General features: G+C 36.6%; 1 protein-coding gene and 2 pseudogenes across 2 annotated transcripts; all 3 read left to right on the forward strand.

The window, feature by feature from the left end:
• Positions 1-1,027: 1,027 nt before the first annotated feature.
• LOC113306625 (zinc finger CCCH domain-containing protein 13-like) lies at positions 1,028-8,150 on the forward strand. Of its 2 annotated transcripts, none has more exons than XM_026555545.1 (13): positions 1,028-1,131; positions 1,234-1,284; positions 1,982-3,671; positions 3,785-3,792; positions 3,991-4,166; positions 4,920-4,980; positions 5,090-5,188; positions 5,410-5,504; positions 5,683-5,796; positions 6,680-6,747; positions 7,008-7,118; positions 7,302-7,536; positions 7,858-8,150. In XM_026555545.1, the coding sequence occupies exons 3-13, from the start codon at positions 2,062-2,064 to the stop codon at positions 7,963-7,965; spliced, it is 2,685 nt and encodes an 894-aa protein (XP_026411330.1). In that variant the 5' UTR covers positions 1,028-1,131; positions 1,234-1,284; positions 1,982-2,061; the 3' UTR covers positions 7,966-8,150. The 2 variants fall into 2 exon arrangements, with proteins under 2 accessions (XP_026411330.1, XP_026411331.1); XM_026555546.1 differs by having other exon boundaries at positions 1,045-1,139.
• Positions 8,151-8,263: 113 nt separating this feature from the next.
• On the forward strand, positions 8,264-11,033 carry LOC113306626 (annotated as a pseudogene).
• A 527-nt stretch (positions 11,034-11,560) lies between these two features.
• Positions 11,561-13,228, forward strand: LOC113305437 (annotated as a pseudogene).
• Positions 13,229-20,533: the final 7,305 nt, after the last annotated feature.

The following is a 20,533-nucleotide window of genomic DNA, read 5'->3' on the forward strand; positions in this document are numbered from 1 at the left end:
TAAGGATGATGTAGTGCAATAAATTCTTTCTAGTGATTCAAAATCATAAAGTAAAGGCTTATAGAAAACTATTCTAAAATCTTATCATATTATGCAAGAACAATAATGGCTCGGATTTTTTTGCGTTCAATGATTGAGCCAATAGTGTAGTTTCTCTGCACCATATGGTTTGATACAAAAAACTTTATTCGACTTTGCATTCAAATACTTGCTTGATTCACAACTTGAATTTGAACTTTTAACAAGGTTTTACAAACTTGAATGTTGAACTTAGAGAACAATAAACTTAACCTGGCTATGCACACTCTATAGAGGTAGGATCCATGGACACTCTTAGATGGACAAGGTCAGCCAAGATTTGCGCCATTTTCTCCGCAAAACCCTAAACAACAATGAATGTAAGTGTAATATTTTGATGATATGTTCCTCTTATAAGACTCCACATTCCTACAAAAAATTAAACGCAATTCGAGATAACAAACCTCACCATCTATCAATCTTAATTTTAACCGTTAAATTTGAACGACTGATATTCAAAGGGGTAGATCGTCGTTTTATACATCTCGAATTGTGTTCATTTTTTGTAGGAATGTGGAGTTTTATAATAGGAACATATCATCAAAATATTACACTTAAATTCATTATCGTTTGAGTTTTCCGAAAAAAATGACACAAATTTTATCAACCTTGTCCATCTAAGAATGTCCATGGATCATCCCTCCTATATAAATAGCCACAAATATCGAACACAATGTACAATATGTTGAACTTAAAGAACAATAAATTTAGCCCGGCTAAGTATTGTTTCTATATAAATCCACAATTATCCAACACAGTACATATCCAAAAACGAACTAGTGCTCGTGCGGCTCATACTGAGAAGGGCTAGCACCAAGACCAACTAAAAGCCCCCACATGGACCCGAATCAAGTAGACGGCCCCATGGAATACCAATGGTGTCAACGTCAAAAACCTTTCTTTAGAACAGCTTAAGGGCATTTCAGTCACATATAAAACTCAGTATATGAAATAAAAGAAGCAAATGGAAAATTTTACAAGAAGCCAGGTTTGATAAATTTTATCAGGTCTTTTCTTTTTTTTTTAACGGAGCTTCAGTTCGGAGAGCCGCAGGTAAAAGTGTATGTGGTTTTCTCTTCACACTCTTCTTGATAATCCCCATTTTAAGGTTTAATTTTAACTTCTAATGTCTACATTTGTTTTTCTTGGTTTCAGTGAACCCTAATTTCAACCACAAATAGATCCAAAAACAAGATTATCATAACGGTAATTGCTTAATCTGTGTTTCATCTTTGTAATACATGGTAGAATTTGTTAATTTTGATGAAATTTTGTGCTTTTCATGGTTGAGTTGAGTGGTTTTTTAAGTTATTGGATTTTTTTGAAGAGAGGATGAAAATTTGTGTTGTTATTGAGATTATAATGGTAGAATAATGGGAAAAGGAAGTATCTTTTTTTGTTTTTTGTTTTTGGTTTGATTGAGATGGTATTTTGAAAGAGATAGTTAGATAGGTTGAATATGGAGTTACATATTATCAAGTATTTGACAGTGTCTCTCTTTTTTTGTTATTGAGAAAGTATTAGGGAAGAAATTTGGTGTGGGTATTTTTTATTGTTGTGAGGATCTGGAATGTTAGGGTATTTGCATTTGGGTGATATTGGGCTTGTTTTTTTCGTCTTACTTTGGTGTTTTTGGATAGAAAAGAAGAAAAGTTTCGGCTTTTTTTTTGTGATTTTTTTTTAAAAATATGTGTGATGAAGAAAGTTTAGGTTTCGTTCTTCTATCATTGGGTTTTTCTCTTGCACTGCAATGTTGAGGTCAAAGATTGACCTGATAGATGGATGTGTTTGTTTATCGTATGGTTCGTTCATTTTTTCATGCTATTTCTTACAGTATCTTGTGATTCTCCTTGTTAAAGTCTTTCAGTTTGCTAAAGTTTGGCATATGGGCTTTGATTCACAGGTGGTGTTTAGCAGATGTTTTCGCTAGTGAAGATACAAGAATACAGTTGTTTTTTTCAGTTACTTCTGTGAGACTTGATCATGAGTGGTGCTCCGAAAAGACCACATGAAGAGGGAAGCCATCCTTTGACTTCCAAACAGACACTTGAAGATACCAGTAAGGGTTCAGGAAAAGCTTCTCATCCAGTTTCTAACGAATACCACCCTCTTCCTCCTGAACAGCAGGGGCCAGATGGTCGGTTGGCAAAAGTTCCTCGGATTGAATCTCGTGATGCTGACAAAAGATCACCTATGCTTTCAACATATCACCCGGTTCCTTCAGAAGGCAGGTTGGAGTTGAACTTGAAAGATGCGAAGAACAACAGAGATCGCAATGTCACACATTCTTCAGAAACCAGGTTGGACACTGAACCCACTCCTCAAAGGATGGATGTACTTGGTCCTAGAGTTGAGAATGATATGAGGAAAGAAAATAAGGTGGATGAGAACAAAAATGAAACGAAACACGACAGGGAGCCTAATATAGATTTGAAGAGCGGTGCTAGGACAGAAAAGAGTATTTTCAACTCAGGTAATAGTACTGTTTCAACCCAGAAAGAATCAAAAGAACACCACAGAGGAAATAGATATTCTGATACACCAGATGGAAGTTCAACTGCAAGGATTTTGCCCCAAAATAACGTTCAAGGAGGGAATGAGACTGGAAATGAACATTCAACAACTGAAGCAAGGATTAGTTCTCAATTTCCCCGCGGCGAGAAAGATGTACATATTGATAAAGAAAGTAGAGGTAGCGATGATAAAGAAATGAAACGTGATAAGGAGCCCCATTTAGAGTTGAAGAGTGAGAGGGATGGACATGCTGCAGGAAATACCCAATTGAGCCGAAAAGAGCCTAAGGAACATCACAGAGGAGGTAGACATCCAGAAACCTCAATGGGTCCTTGGTCATCACCGCAAACTAATTTCCAAGGTGCAACTGAGAGTGGAAATAAATCTTCAGTTATTGAAGATCCAAGTCGCTTAGGTACACACGAATCTTTGGGCGACAATAAGGCCGGTACAAGAGGGGATGATAGAATGAAAGAGAAGGACAGGAAAAAGAAAGAAGAGAAACCAAAGGATTGGGGAGACAAGGAAAAGGACAGAAATGACCGTCGAAATATCACACAACCAGGTTATAACAATATTGAACGCAGGGATTCAACAAAGGAAGAAAGAAAGTCGGATAAGTGGGAGAAGGAGAGAAAGGACCTTCATAAAGAAGAGCGACTGAAGGAGAGGGAAAATGACCATGTAAAGAGGGAGGCAGTTAGTGGGACTGAGAAGGAGGTTCTTAATGATGAGAAAGAATTGGTGGATGGATCTACCAAAATGGCAGACCAGGAAAATCAAGCTTTAGAGCAAAACAGGCTCAAAGATTGTGAGAACATGAAAAACCAGGACAAAGATGCTAAGGAAAAGAGGCAAGAAAAGGATGCTGATATTGAAGGAGATAGACAAGGAAAACGCATGTGTTTTGATAAGGAGTCAGATGACGGCTGCACAGAGGGTGATGGAGGTTCAGAAAGAGAAAGAGAAGTTTTTGGATATAGCAATCAGCAGCGTAGGAGGATGCTTCGACCTAGGGGATCTCCTCAAGTGGGTAACAGGGAGCCTCGGTTTCGATCTCGCTCCCGGGATATCGAAGGGTAAGGTTTACTTTATATATTAAAAAAATGAGGCACATTTATGTTTTGGTTACTGTTCTTTAATTATCTCTGGAATACGTACTAAAGTTTTTGTTGTCTGTTTTCTTTGGCAGATCTCAAGGTTAGCAACCATCTTATGAAATTTAATTGAGGCTGATATATGTTTTGCAAGTTAGAACCTCCGAGTACATGTTTCTTTATGCAAAGAAAGCTGCATCCTTCTTTCAGGAGTCCGTTTAATTTTTCCGAACTTTACTGAACCTGCTTATGTCGTTTTCTGAATTTACCCTGCATGTTGGTTGTTATATCTCTGTTTCAGGAAAACCAGAAGTAACTAGTGTGGTTTATAAAATTGGTGATTGCATGCAAGAGTTGATAAAATCGTGGAAGGAATTTGAATCCTCTCAAGAGAACAGTAAAGATGACTCCTCTCTTAATGGCCCAACTCTGGAAATTCGGATACCTACCGACTGTGTTACTGCTACAAATCGTCAGGTAAGCAATGAGCATGTGATATAAAAGCTTATTCATTCTTGTATTTTTTAATCTTTTTTTTTTTTTTGGTTCTTAACCCGTTTTCATTTTTACGTTATACACTTGGATATCTCGTTGTATCCAAGTGTCATTAGACTTGATTGTTATCATTAGAAATCAGCCTTCCTTAAATTACTTTTTTTTTCCTTAGTTTCCCGACCGTAATTGTGGATTAAGAGTTCACTATAGCCTTATAAATGTAAGCAAATATTCTCACTGCTCATTAGAGAGGTTCCAAAACATAACCTAAAAACTTAAAATCACATAAATCCGAAGGTCGAGCAAGATAATAATTTGGCTTTATGAGATTCTTTTTGAGGAGACTTTGTGATTGGTAGGCAGACCCTTGAATACCGTTTTTGAAATGTTTAGTGTTGATCTATGGGTTCGGCTTTCTCTTGGTTAACAAGGACGCCCTTGAATATCTTGGAAGGGTAGTGAAAGGAGGAAAAAATAACATATTCTGCTTTGTGTTACTGACCCCAAAAGATGAAGGTGCTTTGATCCTGTATATATGAACAGGGCAGGTTGCATATTCGATTGTAGTTACCATTTTTTTCGTGGTTATAAATGAATATTAACTATCTCATGTTCTCATTTATGTCTGAGAAGACAGCTAATTAGCTACATATCTAGCCGTATAAGTACCTTCTGTATCTAATCTTCTGAACATTTTCTTTCCTGCCTATTTCTTAATTCAAATTTCATGGGCAGGTCAAAAGTGGCCAGTTATGGGGGACGGATATCTACACTGATGATTCTGACCTTGTTGCTGGTATGTAACTTATTTGTTGTTAACCACGTGAACTGGGTCGAATATATATTTTACCTAATGTACTATTTTACTTTTGGGGCTAGTATTTACAATGAATTTTGTTTGGCAGTTCTCATGCACACTGGTTACTGCCGCCTAACAGCGTCTCCTCCTCCACCTGCTATCCAAGAACTATGTGCAACTATACGAGTGTTGCCTCCACAATCTTGTAAGCTCACAGATTAAACTCCGAACCTTGGCATATTTCTCTATTTTGAATCATCTTTAACTTCTGTTACTAAAGTTATACTGTTATGCTTTTACTGAAGAAAATTTTGTTAAAAATTTTAGTGCATTGATGTTTAATGCTTTATGGTGCAAGTCTAGGTGTTTTATGTTGTAGTTATATCTCTTATATTTATTTATGGTAACCATTTACATTTTTTGTAGGTTACTTGTCGACGTTGAGAAATAATGTCCGTTCCCGTGCTTGGGGAGCTGCTACTGGTTGTAGTTACCGTGTTGAAAGATGCTCCATTGTAAAGGTTACTAATTTTGTTTTTATTAAGTTTTCCTTTAGTATCCAATTCCTTGGGGTATAAAGTTGAAAGTCAATACTCACCTGCCTGCTTTTCATTGGAGGTAGAAGTTTGTACTTGAAATTTCATCAATAGCTACCTTAGTTTCTCACTCTGTTTTCTCCAATGTCAAAATTAAATGCAGAAGGGTGGGGGAAGCATTGATCTTGACCCTTGTCTGACACATACATCAACAGTGGAGCCTACTCTTGCTCCAGTGGCAGTTGAACGCTCGATAACTACCAGATCAGCAGCTTCGGTAACATATTTTTCTGCTTCTTTTTGTTCTGACTATGTTGTATATATTTTTGTTGTGCACCTGCTAAACAAAATCTACCTAGTGTGTAAATGTTGTTCTTCTGTTTGACCAAATTATGCTGAATAGGGGTTCATACTTTACATTCCCTTATTCTATATGATAAATAAACAGTCGGTAAATTGACGTCAAAGTTTGATAGTAATCTTAAGAATAAGAATAGACCTGTTAGATATCCAGGTGAAAGGCAGAACAAAGAGAGCCTTAGCTTTTAGGCAGTCAAAAGACCGTAGGTTCTTATTGAAGTGTTAACACTTGGATACTCAGAGTGCTTCTTAATTGTCTTTGCTAAAAGTATCTTGAGCTAAGCAATTTAGTTATCACAAGATTCTGGACATTCATGGATAGTGGTTTATGATGAGTATTGACGTAAGTGTACATGTTTACCAAGGTGTGTAGCCTTTTCTAACCCCACTCAGGTTTTCCTATCACCTACCTCGAGTTGCCTCCTCGATAATTGTCACTATCAAATCCTTTCTAACTAACACACCTCCTCACAGTGCATTCATCTATTAAGTTTCACAGGCATTGCTTCCATTTCTGAAATGCATTCTTCTGATCTTACTGCAGAATTATTATGTTCTGGGAGTTGTTATGGTTTTCTTTCTTTCTCTCTCTCTCTCTCTCTCTCTTTTTTTTTTTTTTTTTTGTTGTGATTTTGAATAAGCTTACCATTTTGCTAATAGATAGGATGTAATTAGCAGTTGTCATTCAACAGTTTGGAGTCTGATAGTTTTCATCTTCCAATTATTATTGTTATTACACTATTGTTTTCAAGCCCTTTTCATTGATTGAATATTAACTGTGGTCATTTAATCTTTCGTAGAATGCAATGCGGCAACAAAGATTCGTTCGAGAAGTCACAATTCAATACAATCACTGCAATGAACCTTGGTATAACTTCTGTACTATTTGAAACTTTATCTTCTTTATCAATCTAGCTTTAACTATGAACTCCTGAGAAGTTATTCGGAAAAATGAAACACTAAACTGGAGCTGCGAAGTTATTCGGAAAAATGAAACACTAGACTGGAGACTAGGATAATAACTGCATTTGCCTTCCCAATGGATTTGATGTCTTTTTTTCATCTAGCTTTGCTAATGCTTTTAGAATTTCATGAACTAATCTTTCCCTTGCTTGACAATAACTTTAGGATTAAATATAGCATAAGCATAGTTGCTGACAAGGGACTGAAGAAGCCTCTTTATACATCTGCTCGTTTGAAGAAGGGAGAAGTTTTATATTTGGAAACACCTAAAGACAGGTATATAATCATCTTTATCGGGATATATGTGTGTATATAGCCATGAACATACCATGTAGTCTATATATTTGCATAGTTGTACTTGTGTGTCTGTGACTTTGGATAAGCTAAAGTTTTGTAGCTATTAAGCAGCTGCCATCTTCATTTATGGTGGTACTTATACATCTTTGTGTTTCTCGATAGGTACGAGCTCTGTTTCAATGGAGAGAAAACAGTTAGCGCAATCTCTCATATACCAGAAAGTGACAAGGAAAAACATCAAAGCCACCATAATTCTCACGCTTCAAATGGTGAGAGAAATGTGGCGGAACGTGAAACCGTAGTTATTGATGGATTCCGATGGTCTCGTTGTAAGAAGATCCTGCCCCAGAGGGTTATGCGTTCAATTGGGATCCCGTTGCCCATTGAACACTTGGAGGTATGTGTTTTCAACTTGTATTTTAACCTGCTAGGAATAGTGTTGACAAAATAATGAAACACGTAGAACATCGAGGATCACAATAATATTTCGATTCAAAAAACTCAGATCTTCTCGCGCATTGCTAACAAATTTGAGTTGTATTTAACTAAAATTGACTGGCAATAAGTCTTTATTCCGGGTACAAGGGAAACAACTTGTCTGCTTAGATTTTCTTTTCTGCCTTCTAGTTTGATATACTGGATTCCCCTATTAACAACATGACGTTACTACTAATTAGTTGTGCTGTATAGGCTTCTGATATGGACTATCCTTGTGCAGGTATTGGAGGAGAGTCTTGACTGGGAGGATGTGCAATGGTCACAGACCGGTGTTTGGATAGCAGGAAAAGAATACACACTTGCTAGGGTTCATTTTCTCTCCTTATAGAATTGACAGTCCCGCTATTGATTGTGTCCTAGAACTGTTATAATATAATATATCGTTGTTAATTAAATGTAGTGTATGTTATTATTAATGCAGAGAAACAAGGTCAGATTAGGTTTCTGGACTCGTGTTAATTCATATTAATCCTTCAATTTCAGAAGCTTCAATCTTTAGGCTTGTTGCTTCAATTCCCTTTTGTCATTTTATTTACAATGTTAAGCATGATATATGAATGAAACGCCCAAACACAGACCTAGACGAGGCAACCTGTCGACATTTATGGTCTTAGAACAGAGCTCAAATAGCCGGGTTGTTCATTTTGAGCATGAAATTTTGTCTCCTTGTTGATTATCAATCAATATTTAAGGTTACAACATGTAAATGAACAACAAAAGAAGTTTATTTGGAAGAGACTGTTGTTGATTGTATCATGATATGGATACTACTTTTACTTACAAAATCCAGTCTTGCAAGATTATCACCGGTTACAATAATGATTGCTTCTGGTTTTTTGTTCAATTCATTGGCATCTTTTCTTTTCTTTCTTTCTTTCGGGTACTCTGAAAACAACATAAAACACTAGCGCAGAGCCTCATAGAACGGGGGTAGTAGGAGTGGAACAGAAATCTACTCCCCCAGTCAAAACCAGCTGCATGGTCGACTTCCCTATACTTGTGGGTAATGTAATCTGCTGAAGCAGATAAGTATGTGAAGTGCTCCGTTTGATGTGTCGTCAACCACTTCAGTAGAAAGAAAAATAAAAAATCCATATGCTTTTTGTTCTTGTTGACTTTAAATGGAGAAATAGTTCAGCTCACAGAAGAATGGATGTTAAGACTATTTAAGAGAAAAAGTAGATGATTAGATTCAGAAAGAAATTTGAGAGTTGACTTTCCAGTAACAAGTCTAACACACTCTTTAATCTAGGCAGCTCTCATTAGCATCATGGATTATTCTTCTTCTTCTGCTGCTGCTGCTGTTCTTTTCATCCTCTGCCTACTCACAAATTCTGTCTCTTCTCAAACAAATCTCCAAAAAAACAATCACTTATTATTCAGTTCATCACAGTTCTCATCATCTCAAACCCCATTAACAAGTTATTTCGAAGTAACAAAACCCATAAAACTACCCCCTAAAGCAAAACCATGTGCTTCTCTTCTTGTTCTTCAACAGATTTTGGATACACATATGGGAAATCACCAGTACTTGTCAATTACAAACCACCATCAAATTGCCCATCATCACAAAAGGGTTTCTCAAGAATTGTACTTGAATGGAAATCAACGGCTAAAGGAAGACAGTTTGATAGAATCTTTGGTATTTGGTTAAGTGGTGTTGAAATATTCAGAAGTTGTACTGCTGAACCAACACCATCAGGTATTATTTGGACTGTCCAGAAAGATATTACAAGGTATACTTCTCTCCTTATAAAACCCCAAGTTTTGGCTGTTTATCTTGGTAATATTGTTGATGATACTTATACTGCTATGTACCATGTCAATTTAACAATTCATTTTTACCCTATTCATCATAAATCACCATCAATTGTTGAAAATCCAGCTGATTTGATCATACCCATTTCAAGAACCCTTCCTTTGAATGATGGGTTATGGTTCTTGGTTCAGAATTCCACAGATATTCAGTCCAAAAATTCACAATACCTCAGAATTCTCATAGGGCAGTGCTTGAAGTGTATGTGTCATTTCATTTTGATGATGAGAATTGGTATGGAAATCCTCCAAATGAGTATATAAATGCATATAATCTTACTGATAAACCTGGAAATGGACCTTTTAGTGAAGTTATTGTTAGATTAAATGGCGATGAAATTGGTGCACTTTGGCCTTTTACTGTGGTTTTCACTGGTGGGTTTAATCCTCTCACTTGGAGACCCATTACTGCCATCGGATCATTTGATCTCCCTTCTTATGATATCGAAATTACGCCCTTTTTAGGGAAGATTTTGGATGGGAAACAGCATGAGTTTGGGTTTGGTGTTACAAATGCTTTGAATGAATGGTATAGAGATGCAAATTTACATATTTGGTTGGATCATGAAAGTGACGCAACTACAGGAGAGTTGATTAGAAATATAACTCCACCTTCTAAAATCTCTTTGGTTTCGAAGAAAAAGGGTTCTTACATTACTAGCGCAATCAGGTCTTTTTCTGTGTCTGGTTGGGTTAAATCCTCTCATGGGAATATCACTACTAACTCATTTCAGGACTTCAGTTTCACCAACAGAATGACAATGCATGGAAGTTCGCATACAGTAAATCAGACAATAGATGCAAGTAGCCGGGTTTATGCCATCATTCCATCTTTATTTTCTCATATATACACGGCTGAAAGATACCAAAACTTTCCATTGTATTTTCATACTGAAGATGTTCCTCCAGGCCATGGAAACCGCACTTCACTTTCATATGTCTCCTTGGGATTTAACGAGAAGTGTTTAGCTGGTTCAAGTTCGTCTCCTTGGGTGTCCAGCGGTCTAAACAATTCACAACAAGGACAGGGTGTGCTAAATTTCAGTGGGAACTTGGTAACAGGTGGATTAGGAAGTGCTCAACAAGTATACCACCTTGATGGTTCTGCTGAATGTTATTTTTGGAATGTAAGTAGTTCAAACTACACTATTCTTTACAACATATCAGGTGACCCCTGCCAGCAGAAAAGACGGTTTAACTCAGGCTTTAAAAATGGGAAAATGTTCCGTTACATGCTTGGAGAGCATCTACTTGGATGATTACTGGGAACTCGCTTGAGAGAGAGGGATCAATCAATGTTTCTACGCCACAGGGATGTGAACTTAGCATGTAAGTTTTTGATGAATACCTAACTCCTGTAACACTTCAAAATTGATCCTTGTTATCTTGCTCCGAAATGTTCAGCATATCTAGAAGTAACTGGGTCATTTATTATCGTCACTGTAGATATTGTTTGGGAGGTTCAAAGGTGTCACTATAGTACACCGTTGTTTGTTTGTCTTAACTCTTAAATACAATCCTTAACTGAAACATCTTTCATGATATAAAGTGCTGAATTTGAGTGCAATTAAATCCTTTGGTTCTGGCATCCACATATCCCGAATATTAGTGTGATACCATGCTCAGGAGAAGAATTGGCAGTCCCACTATTGTTTGTGTCTGACATGAATGACCTTTATTGCCCAACACAGACCTAGATGAGGCAACCTGTTTACTTCCTAGGACATTTATTGTCTTGGAGTAAAGCTCCAAATAGCCGTGTTATTCATTTTGAGCATGTGCATTCCTTGTCTGGTTAGATAAATATTTTTACTTTGAAAATCCATCCTCCCAACTAGATTATTTATCATGGTTACCATAATTGGATTGCTGCTAAATAATAATGCTCTATACTGACAGAATAAGGTTCCGTCCTTCAGCCAAATTTGCGAAACTAGATAAAGTCAGTAAAGTGGCCCTGTTAATGCCATGAACAATTTTAGTAGAAAGAAAGAAACTAAAGTTAGGATTACAGAGTGGATATCATTAAAGCAGCAGATGAGTAGAAAATCGAGTTTCCAGTAGCAAGTCTGAAACACTCTTTAACATATGCAGCTCTTATTAGCATCATGGTTTCTTCTTCTGCTGCAGCTGCCGTTCTTTTCATCCTGTGTCTGCTCACCAATTCTTTCTCTTCTTCCCATGGAAATCTGAAACCCCATTAACAAAATATTTCGAAGTAACGAAACCCATAAAAATACCTCCTAAAGCAAAACCATGTGCTTCTCTTCTACTTCTTCAACATGATTTTGGTTATACATATGGGAAATCTCCAGCACTTGTCAATTACAAACCTCCTAGAAATTGCCCATCAAAACATTTCTCCATTGAATGGGAATCAACTGCTGAAGGATTTCAATTTGATAGAATCTTTGGTGTTTGGTTAAGTGGTGTTGAAATATTTAGAAGTTGTACTGCTGAACCAACACCGTCAGGTATTATTTGGATTATCCAGAAAGATATTACAAGGTATACTTCTCTCCTTGTAAAACCCCAAGTTTTATCTTGGTAATATTGTTGATTCTACTTATACTGCTACTTACCATGCCAACTTAACATTTCATTTTTACCCTCTTCATCATAAATCACCATCAATTTTTGAAGATCCAGCCGATTTGATCATGCGCATTTCAAGAAATCTTTCTTTGAATGATGGGTTATGGTTCTTGGTTGAGAATTCCACAGATACTCAGTCCAAAAAATTCACAATACCTCGGAATTCTTATAGGGCGGTGCTTGAAGTGTATGTGTCATTTCATTCTAAGGATAAGTTTTGGTATGCGCATCCTCCAAATGAGTATATAAATGCATATAATCTTACTGGTACGCCTGGAAATGGACCTTTTAGAGAAGTTGTTGTTAGATTAAATGGTGATGAAATTGGTGCAGTTTGGCCTTTTACTGTGGTGTTCACTGGTGGGTTGAATCCTTTGATTTGGAGACCCGTTACTGCCATTGGATCGTTTGATCTCCCTTCTTATGATATCGAAATTACGCCCTTTTTAGGGAAGATTTTGGATGGGAAACAGCATGAGTTTGGGTTTGGTGTTACAAATGCTTTGAATGAATGGTATAGAGATGCAAATTTACATATTTGGTTGGATCATGAAAGTGACGCAACTACAGGAGAGTTGATTAGAAATATAACTCCACCTTCTAAAATCTCTTTGGTTTCGAAGAAAAAGGGTTCTTACATTACTAGCGCAATCAGGTCTTTTTCTGTGTCTGGTTGGGTTAAATCCTCTCATGGGAATATCACTACTAACTCATTTCAGGACTTCAGTTTCACCAACAGAATGACAATGCATGGAAGTTCGCATACAGTAAATCAGACAATAGATGCAAGTAGCCGTGTTTATGCCATTGTTCCGTCTCCATCTTCTTATATGTACACGTTTGAAAGATATCAAAACTTTCCACTGTCTTTTCATGCTGAAAATGTACCTCTAGGCCATGACAGCCACACTGCACTTTCATATATCTCCTTGGGATTTAACGAGAAGCGTTTGGCTGGTTCAAGTTCGTCTCCTTGGGTGTCCAGCGTTCTAAACAATTCACAAGGACAGGGTGTGCTGAATTACAGTGGGAGCTCGGTAACAGGTGCATTAGGAAGAATTCAACAAGTATACTACCTTAATGGTTCCGATGAGTGTTACCTCTGGAATGTCACTAGTTCAGCGGACACTATTGTTTACAATATGTCAGGTGACCCCTGCCAGCCGAAAAGACAGCATTGACAAAATAACGAAAAACGTAGTACATTTGAGGATCATATCTTTAGATCTTATCGCGCACAGTTAACAAATTTGAGTTGTCTATAAATATAGGTATTGAGAATTGATAATCTCATGATAAACAAGAAAGCAAGAAAGTATAACAAAGATGAAAGAAGAGAAGTTTATTATTTTCAGGGATGATAAAATTGATACAGACAGACTCAATTCAAACACATTAAATACTATCCCTTTTCAATGACTTTCTTACTAAAGTCAAAGACCAATATCTCAATCATTACAAGCATTCCTATTAGCCCCCTCAAACTGATAATTGGTACAAGAATCAGTTTGAAAAGAACTAATTAACAAGACTAAGGTCAATGACCAATATCTCAATCATTACAAGATGAAACTCAATCATTAAAAGCAATCTAAGCAACTCAATCATTACAAGCATTCTCTGACACAGTTAACTGACAATTGCCTGTAGAATCAATGTGTGGAGACTGACATAAAGCAGAAGAAGTAACAGAAGTACTTGCAGCAGAAGAACCAAGTAATTGTTGCAGAAGAGAAGTAAAAGCTGGAGCATACAACCCTTTGGTAAACAAGTCTGCTAACTGTTGATCTGAAGGAATATGCTGGACATTCAAGAAACCACTAGTTACCAGTTCTCTGACCACATGATAGTGTATCTTTATATGTTTGGCCCTGGAATGAGGTACAGGGTTAGCAGACAAGTAAATTGCACTTGTATTATCACAGTAAAGTGTAATAGGTAATTTTAAAGTAATGTGAAGCTCAGATAATAAAGAAGAAATCCATTCTAATTCTGTTGTTGCAACTGATAAACTTTTATACTCAGCCTCTGCAGTAGATCATGACACATTAGACTGCTTTTTGCTAGACCATGAAATCAGAGAACCCCCAAAAAATATTGCATAACCACAAGTAGATCTAGCTGTCTCTGGACAACTTCCCCAATCAGAGTCGGTGTAAGCAGTTAACTCATGAATATCTCCTTTCCTTAAAGTAATACCATTACCAATAGTTCCCTTCAGATATCTAAGAATTCTCTTTACCAATAACAGATGAACATATGTGGGAACATGCATAAATTGACTTACATAGTTAACTGACAAACATACATATGGTCTTGTTAAACACAGATACTGCAACACACCAACTATAGACCATCCTCTAGAAACAGCAATGCACAAAACAACTCTAATTGTGGTAGACTTAACAACAGGACTAAAAGTCTCACCATAGTTTATTCCGTCTTGTTGATTATATCCCTGAGCAACCAATCCAGATTTACATCTATCCACGGTACCATCTGATTTCAACTTTACTCTATAAACCCATTTACATCCCAAAACATTCATATGAGAAATCTGGTCTGGTGCCTCAGTTGATATGAAAATAGGTAGTCTCCACTAATGATTGATCAGCAACTCTAATAATGCATTTATCCCTTCTCCTCATTTGCATCACCGACATGATTAAATCCATTATTTAACACTATAACAAGCAAGAAATCCAACGTAGTTCCCTAACACTTCCAAGTTCAATTATGTCGGTCAGATCTCTATGTAAAGATACCTAGAAGTATGGTAGTGACTCTAAAATCTCTACAAGTTGGAGGTTTTTTTATGCAAATTTTGAAAAATTGACTCAAAAAGGCTAAAAACTCTATGTGCAAAATATCCAAACACTCCCCCACACTTAAACTCTACATTGTCCTCAATGTAATTGACTCGTCCTAAGTAAAGTCAAGGTGGGAAATCCTAATATGATATGCAAAAGAAGAAAACTAAAAACAAAATGATAGAAAATACAAAACCTATGGGTTTCCTCCCATGCATCGCTTAGTTTAACGTCCTCAGCCTGACCTTCTCGTTATCGTCCATACACCAACAATCTGAAAATCTGGTAGTCTGCCCAGAAAACAATCTGCAATTCTAACAACAACTTCACAAAAATATTAGCACAAAATATAAATATAGAAGCTATCACTTTATTGAAGTTTCCCCCACACTTAGTCCTTTCTACACTCGGAAGTGTATAGAGAACATAGAATTCAGGAACTTCAAAAGGTTCTTCAGCTTGGTGAACCTGCACAATACTAGAATCAAACACATCAAGTGGTGGATACTTAGAAGCAAAATAATCCGTTAAAACTTTGGAAGCACACAACCCCAATCCTAAGTGAGGTATTTTCCTAAAAGCTGGGTTAACAACTCTTTGAGAAGTTACTTCAATTGGATGGAAAGGATCAATAGATATTAAATTATGTAAAGGATTAGACAAACCTTGTTCGAGATCCTCATCTTTTATCTCTGGTGAATTATTTACCTCGGTTCTGGATTCACTAAGTCCCATGTACCATTTCTTTGCAAAGCATCATTTTTATCTTTCATAGAAACTTGCCAGTCAAGTATTTGAATTGCTTCTTTAAATCTTTTTGGTTCAGATGGAATATTAAGAAAAGAAGCAAAAGCAGATAGAAGTGGATATTTGACATAAGCATAAGAAACATGATCAGGAAAAGCTTTGATTTTGTAATACCTTTTTGAGACCTTGTGACAATTTTTGAAGAAGGAGATGGAACTAATGAAACTGAGAAATTATCTTCTATAACATGAGAATTAGAAGATGAAGAAAAATTATTTGAATCAACTAAAGCCTGAAAAATAGAATCAGTGGGTGAAGAGTAATATAACTCATTTTCAGAGAAAATAACATGTCTTGGAATGTAAGTTCTTTTAGAAATAGGATTATAACACTTATATCCTTTATGCAAAATACAATAGTGTTAGAGCATTGCTCGGTCAAACTCGCATGCGTTGCTATATCAAGCATGTTTGTCAATGTTAGTAATCAAAACTATAAGTCTTGATTTCTAGTCTATTATAGCTAAGTCTCAAACTAGGATAGAAAGTGTAGTTGAGCTCAAGGACTTCATGGAGATTCATCATACAAGTAGAAGAATTACTCAAGGAACCGGTGAAACTTCTCGACAAAAAGGTATGTGAAGACTTGAACTTATCTGTCACTCAGAAATCTATCTATTCTATATCCTGATCTTTGAGACAAGAAGTCGTATGCTATATATATAGACTTGGATTATACACATTTGGTATTTCGATCTGAGTATACCTCGCCTATCTATATCTCGAAATATGTGTTGGTAAGCTTTTCGCTTCAACCATGTTTATCTTTACCTAGTGACGAAAGTCATGATATGTTTCAATCACTTTGAAAATTTCTTTGACGAGAAATGGTGTAACAACTATATAACGTCCTCTAAGAATGTTTCAATGATTGGAATGAGAGTATAAATTACATATCCAATGATGGACATAAGTATTGTTGTGGAAACACATATGTGCATAATTCTTATCCCTTGAACCAAAGTTTGTGAACTTTGTTGATCAAGAGAAACCGGAAGAATGGGTTGTTACCAAGTCCGTGAACTGTCGAACTTCTCATCCCCAGAAATTATGTTGGAGTTGACAAACTAGTTGCGTGAGTACCAGTCCGCGAATCGGCGGAAAGTCTTTGTCGAGATTTTCTGCTGGAGTTTGTAAACTCTGTCCGGTTGCTTAAGTCCGCGAACCTAGTGTGCGAACTTAAGAAGGTTATATATCTGAAGATAATTTCTGAACCTAAACTTATAAAGACTAAGGAATGAAATTTGGAAACCGTGGCTATAAATTTCATGAACCGATTCGAGTGAATCAAATCATCTTTGTTTCAATTGTGTCTTGTGTAGTACATAAGATTTCCTTGCAATTCTCTAACTATTTCATTTGAGTCATTTGAACTAGTTATGGTGAATAAGAATATGGTTGGTTATGGCTAACCTTTTGGTTAACTATTGCTGAACCAACAATGTACGTGTTTGGGTACGGTTAACAAACCTAGAAGCGTGCATTTCATTTGTGTATAACAAGCTATGTTTTCGATCTAACGGTTGAGAAATATTAGCTTGAATCTAAATCAGGTTTTCATCTAACGGTGTACATTGTTTGCTGTGACCAAGGCAAAACCCTGATTTGAAAGACTATATAAGGGGACATCTAAAAACTCTGCAAAACTAATCCCCACACCTTACTGTGATACTAGTTTGCGTTCTAGAGTCGGTTCTCCTTTAACCTTTGGTTTTCTTCTTCTAAAAACAGGTTAACGACTTAAAGACTTCATTGGGATTGTGAAGCCAGACCGATAATACTTTTACCGTAGTTGTGTGATCTGATCTTGCATCTTCTATCATACGAGTACAATCAGATTGATTGGGTTGATATTGATATCTCCGATAGGAAAAATATAAAAATTAATCACAAACATCTTCGTCTCATTGTTTGTAATTCCGCAAAATCTTATTTCGCTACCATACGATGAAGATTTTTGTGAGGTGATTGATTTATCTAGGCTGTTCTTCGGGAATATAAGACTGGATTATCAATTGGTTCATGTTCACCTTGATTATTATCAAAAGACAGAACAAAACCTTTAGGGTATATCTGTGGGAGACAGATTGATCCTTTGATAGACTTGTCTGTGGGAGACAGATTTGTTTATTGTCAAAGCCTGTGATTTTGGGTCGTAACAACTCTTAGTTGTGGGTGAGATCAGCTAAGGGAATCAAGTGCGCAGTATCTTGCTGGGATCAGAGGCGTAGGGAGTACAACTGTACCTTGGATCAGTGGGAGACTGATTGGGGTTGAACTACAGTCCAGTCCGAAGTTAGCTTGGAGTAGGATAATGTCTGTAGCGGCTTAATACAGTGTGTGTTCAATCTGGACTAGGTCCCGGGGTTTTTCTGCATTTGCGGTTTCCTCGTTAACAAAATTTGTGGTGGCTGTGTTATTTCAAATTCCGCATTATGTTTTTTTATCTTTATAATTGAAATAATACAGGTTGTGCGTTAGATCATTAATTAGAGTAATCCAACCTTTGGTTGTTGATTGTCATTGATTGATCCTTGGATATTGGTCTTTGGTACTATCCAAGTTATTCCTTGTGTTTGATTAAAGACTCGCTGATTTCTATTAGCTCGAGTACATCAAAACAAGAGAGATATTAAATTCTTGAGATACTTTTACCTAGATTGAGTCAGACCTTCTAGTTGATTATCTAGAAAGTATTTCGGAGTTAGTCCATACAGATTGCTAAGCGAAATATTGGGTGGTGTTGTTAGACCCCCGCTTTTTCAATTGGTATCAGAGCAGGCAAATACGTTCAAGACCTAAAAAGTATGTGTTTGTAGCGATCTGACTATATGGACCAAAAATTCTCAATTGACGCCTCACCAGGTTTAAAAACCAATCGTAAGAAAAAGTCTGATAAACTGGTTACTCTTCAAAAAGGGTTAGATGAACAAATTCGGATCAACTCTGGTCTTGTTGCAAAAATTGCAATTCTTAAGGATTTGATATCTGGTAATAGTCCCTTGGTGAATCTGATAAACTCCAGTTGTTCGTATTTAAAGAATAGTCGCAAATCAGATGGTAAACAACGATCAAATGTTGTGAAAACTGATATGACTAGGAACCGCTCAGACAAACTGCAAAGTATTGGCCCGTGTTGGTGTTGTGACCCCTTCGATCACATTCAACAAGTTCATATGTCTTTTGAAAAGAGTCTGAATGTTGCGAGTAATCCTTGTAAGAAAGCTAAACAACTTTTTGTTACTTTAAAAAGACATACAAGACTATCAGAAAATTCTAAACAGAAAAGTACTGATAGTATGAGTTCCTTTGCTTTAAGTCCTACATCTCCCTTTCAACGGTTTCTTGACAGTAAATGTAGTTATTTATTACATATGATAGGTGATTCTCCATGGTGTGTGTCATCTATCGACTATGAAGGTGGAAGAGATTCTACAGCCAATACAAAAGGACAACTTCAAAATATGTGCAAGTTTGGTTGTTATCTTTCACGAGTAGAACCAGAAAATTCTGATGAAACTCGGAACGATCCCCTTTGGGTGAATGCAATGCTTGAAGAGTTAAATCAATTTCAAAGACAAGACGTGTGGGATTTTGTACCATGTCTTTCCAATATTATTGTTTCTAAATGGGTATTCAAGAATAAGTCTGATAAATTAGGCATAATCGTCAGAAACAAAGCCAGACTTGTCACTCAAGGATATTCACGGATTGAAGAATTTGAGTTTGATGAAACCCTGTTCCGGTAGGATGCCCCGAGTCCACTATACTTTTGTTAGCTCGTGCTTGTTTTCCTAAGGACAAGCTGTTTCGAATGGATAATCGCCATAGGACCTATGAGACGAGTATTTCCAGAAACAAAAGGAGGAGGGTTTATGCTCACGCAACAAACCTTGAAAATTCACGATGTGATAAACAAGGGGAGCTTTTGGCTCACAACGTCTCTATCTAACTCCATAGACGTTCGCATCCTCATCTTTAACTTGAGAAAATGGGGTTTTGCGTATTTTCGGCTCAAGTAGTATTTTCTTGGTTAAAAAGTTTTGTTTAAAAGTATATAAATAATGAACTACAAAAGTCTTGTTGTCTAGGGTTTTTAGTCGTTCGTAAACGTTGTGTTATTCTCAAAAAGAATCATGTTTTATGGCTCCTGTAACTAGAGGCAGCACAAGCAGGGATGCAGGTGAAGCAGATAACGTACGTCGGTGTACATGAATTTCCTCCACAGGGGTGAAGAAAGTGAAGGCTACAATTAATGGTAAAGGTCCTTCCTCAAACTGGTTCTTGTTCTTTTATCAAAGTGATGTTAACTTCAGGAACCTGGTAAAAGAATGCATCGTCAAAAGAAACGATTTAAAATCTCAAATCGCTTCGTCTTTGGAAAACTAATTCACCATGAACGGATGTCAGTTATTTGCAAAGAGTTGGAGGAATTGAATGATCCCATTATCAATGGGTTTTTCAATAACGAGAATGAATTCTCTGAAGAGGCCTTGGGAAAGCTTCATGTTGCCTAGTATGTCTTCTTTTTTGTTCAGTTGGAAGAATAACTAGTGCTTGGAATAGCAATGATTGTGACTACACATAACTATTATTTTCATCCTCTTGTTCTTTTTTAGGTTTATTGGTTTTAAATTCTAAAACTATTTGGAGGATGATGTTTTGCAGTATTTAATCTTCATGATTTGTTATATTGCAACTTGTTATGGGATATTGGTGTTTACGTCCGTGAATTATGTTGTCCTATATTTTGTCAAAATTAAATTCGTTCGTGTTAGGTATTCACGTACTGGTAAAAGAATGAATGGACTTTTGACAAATACAAAAGTTAAGCCTATATTGTCAATTATTTGATGGAAGAGAGGTTAAA

This window comes from Papaver somniferum, chromosome 8, assembly GCF_003573695.1.
Source record: "Papaver somniferum cultivar HN1 chromosome 8, ASM357369v1, whole genome shotgun sequence".
NCBI lineage: Eukaryota > Viridiplantae > Streptophyta > Magnoliopsida > Ranunculales > Papaveraceae > Papaver > Papaver somniferum.

Excerpts from the sequence above, each read along its gene's own strand:
- LOC113306625 (XM_026555545.1), top strand. The coding sequence starts at position 2,062 with ATGAGTGGTGCTCCGAAAAGACCACATGAAGAGGGAAGCCATCCTTTG. Across the intron at positions 5,797-6,679 it reads CTACCAGATCAGCAGCTTCG|AATGCAATGCGGCAACAAAG; the intron begins GTAACATATTTT and ends AATCTTTCGTAG. Across the intron at positions 7,537-7,857 it reads TGCCCATTGAACACTTGGAG|GTATTGGAGGAGAGTCTTGA; the intron begins GTATGTGTTTTC and ends ATCCTTGTGCAG.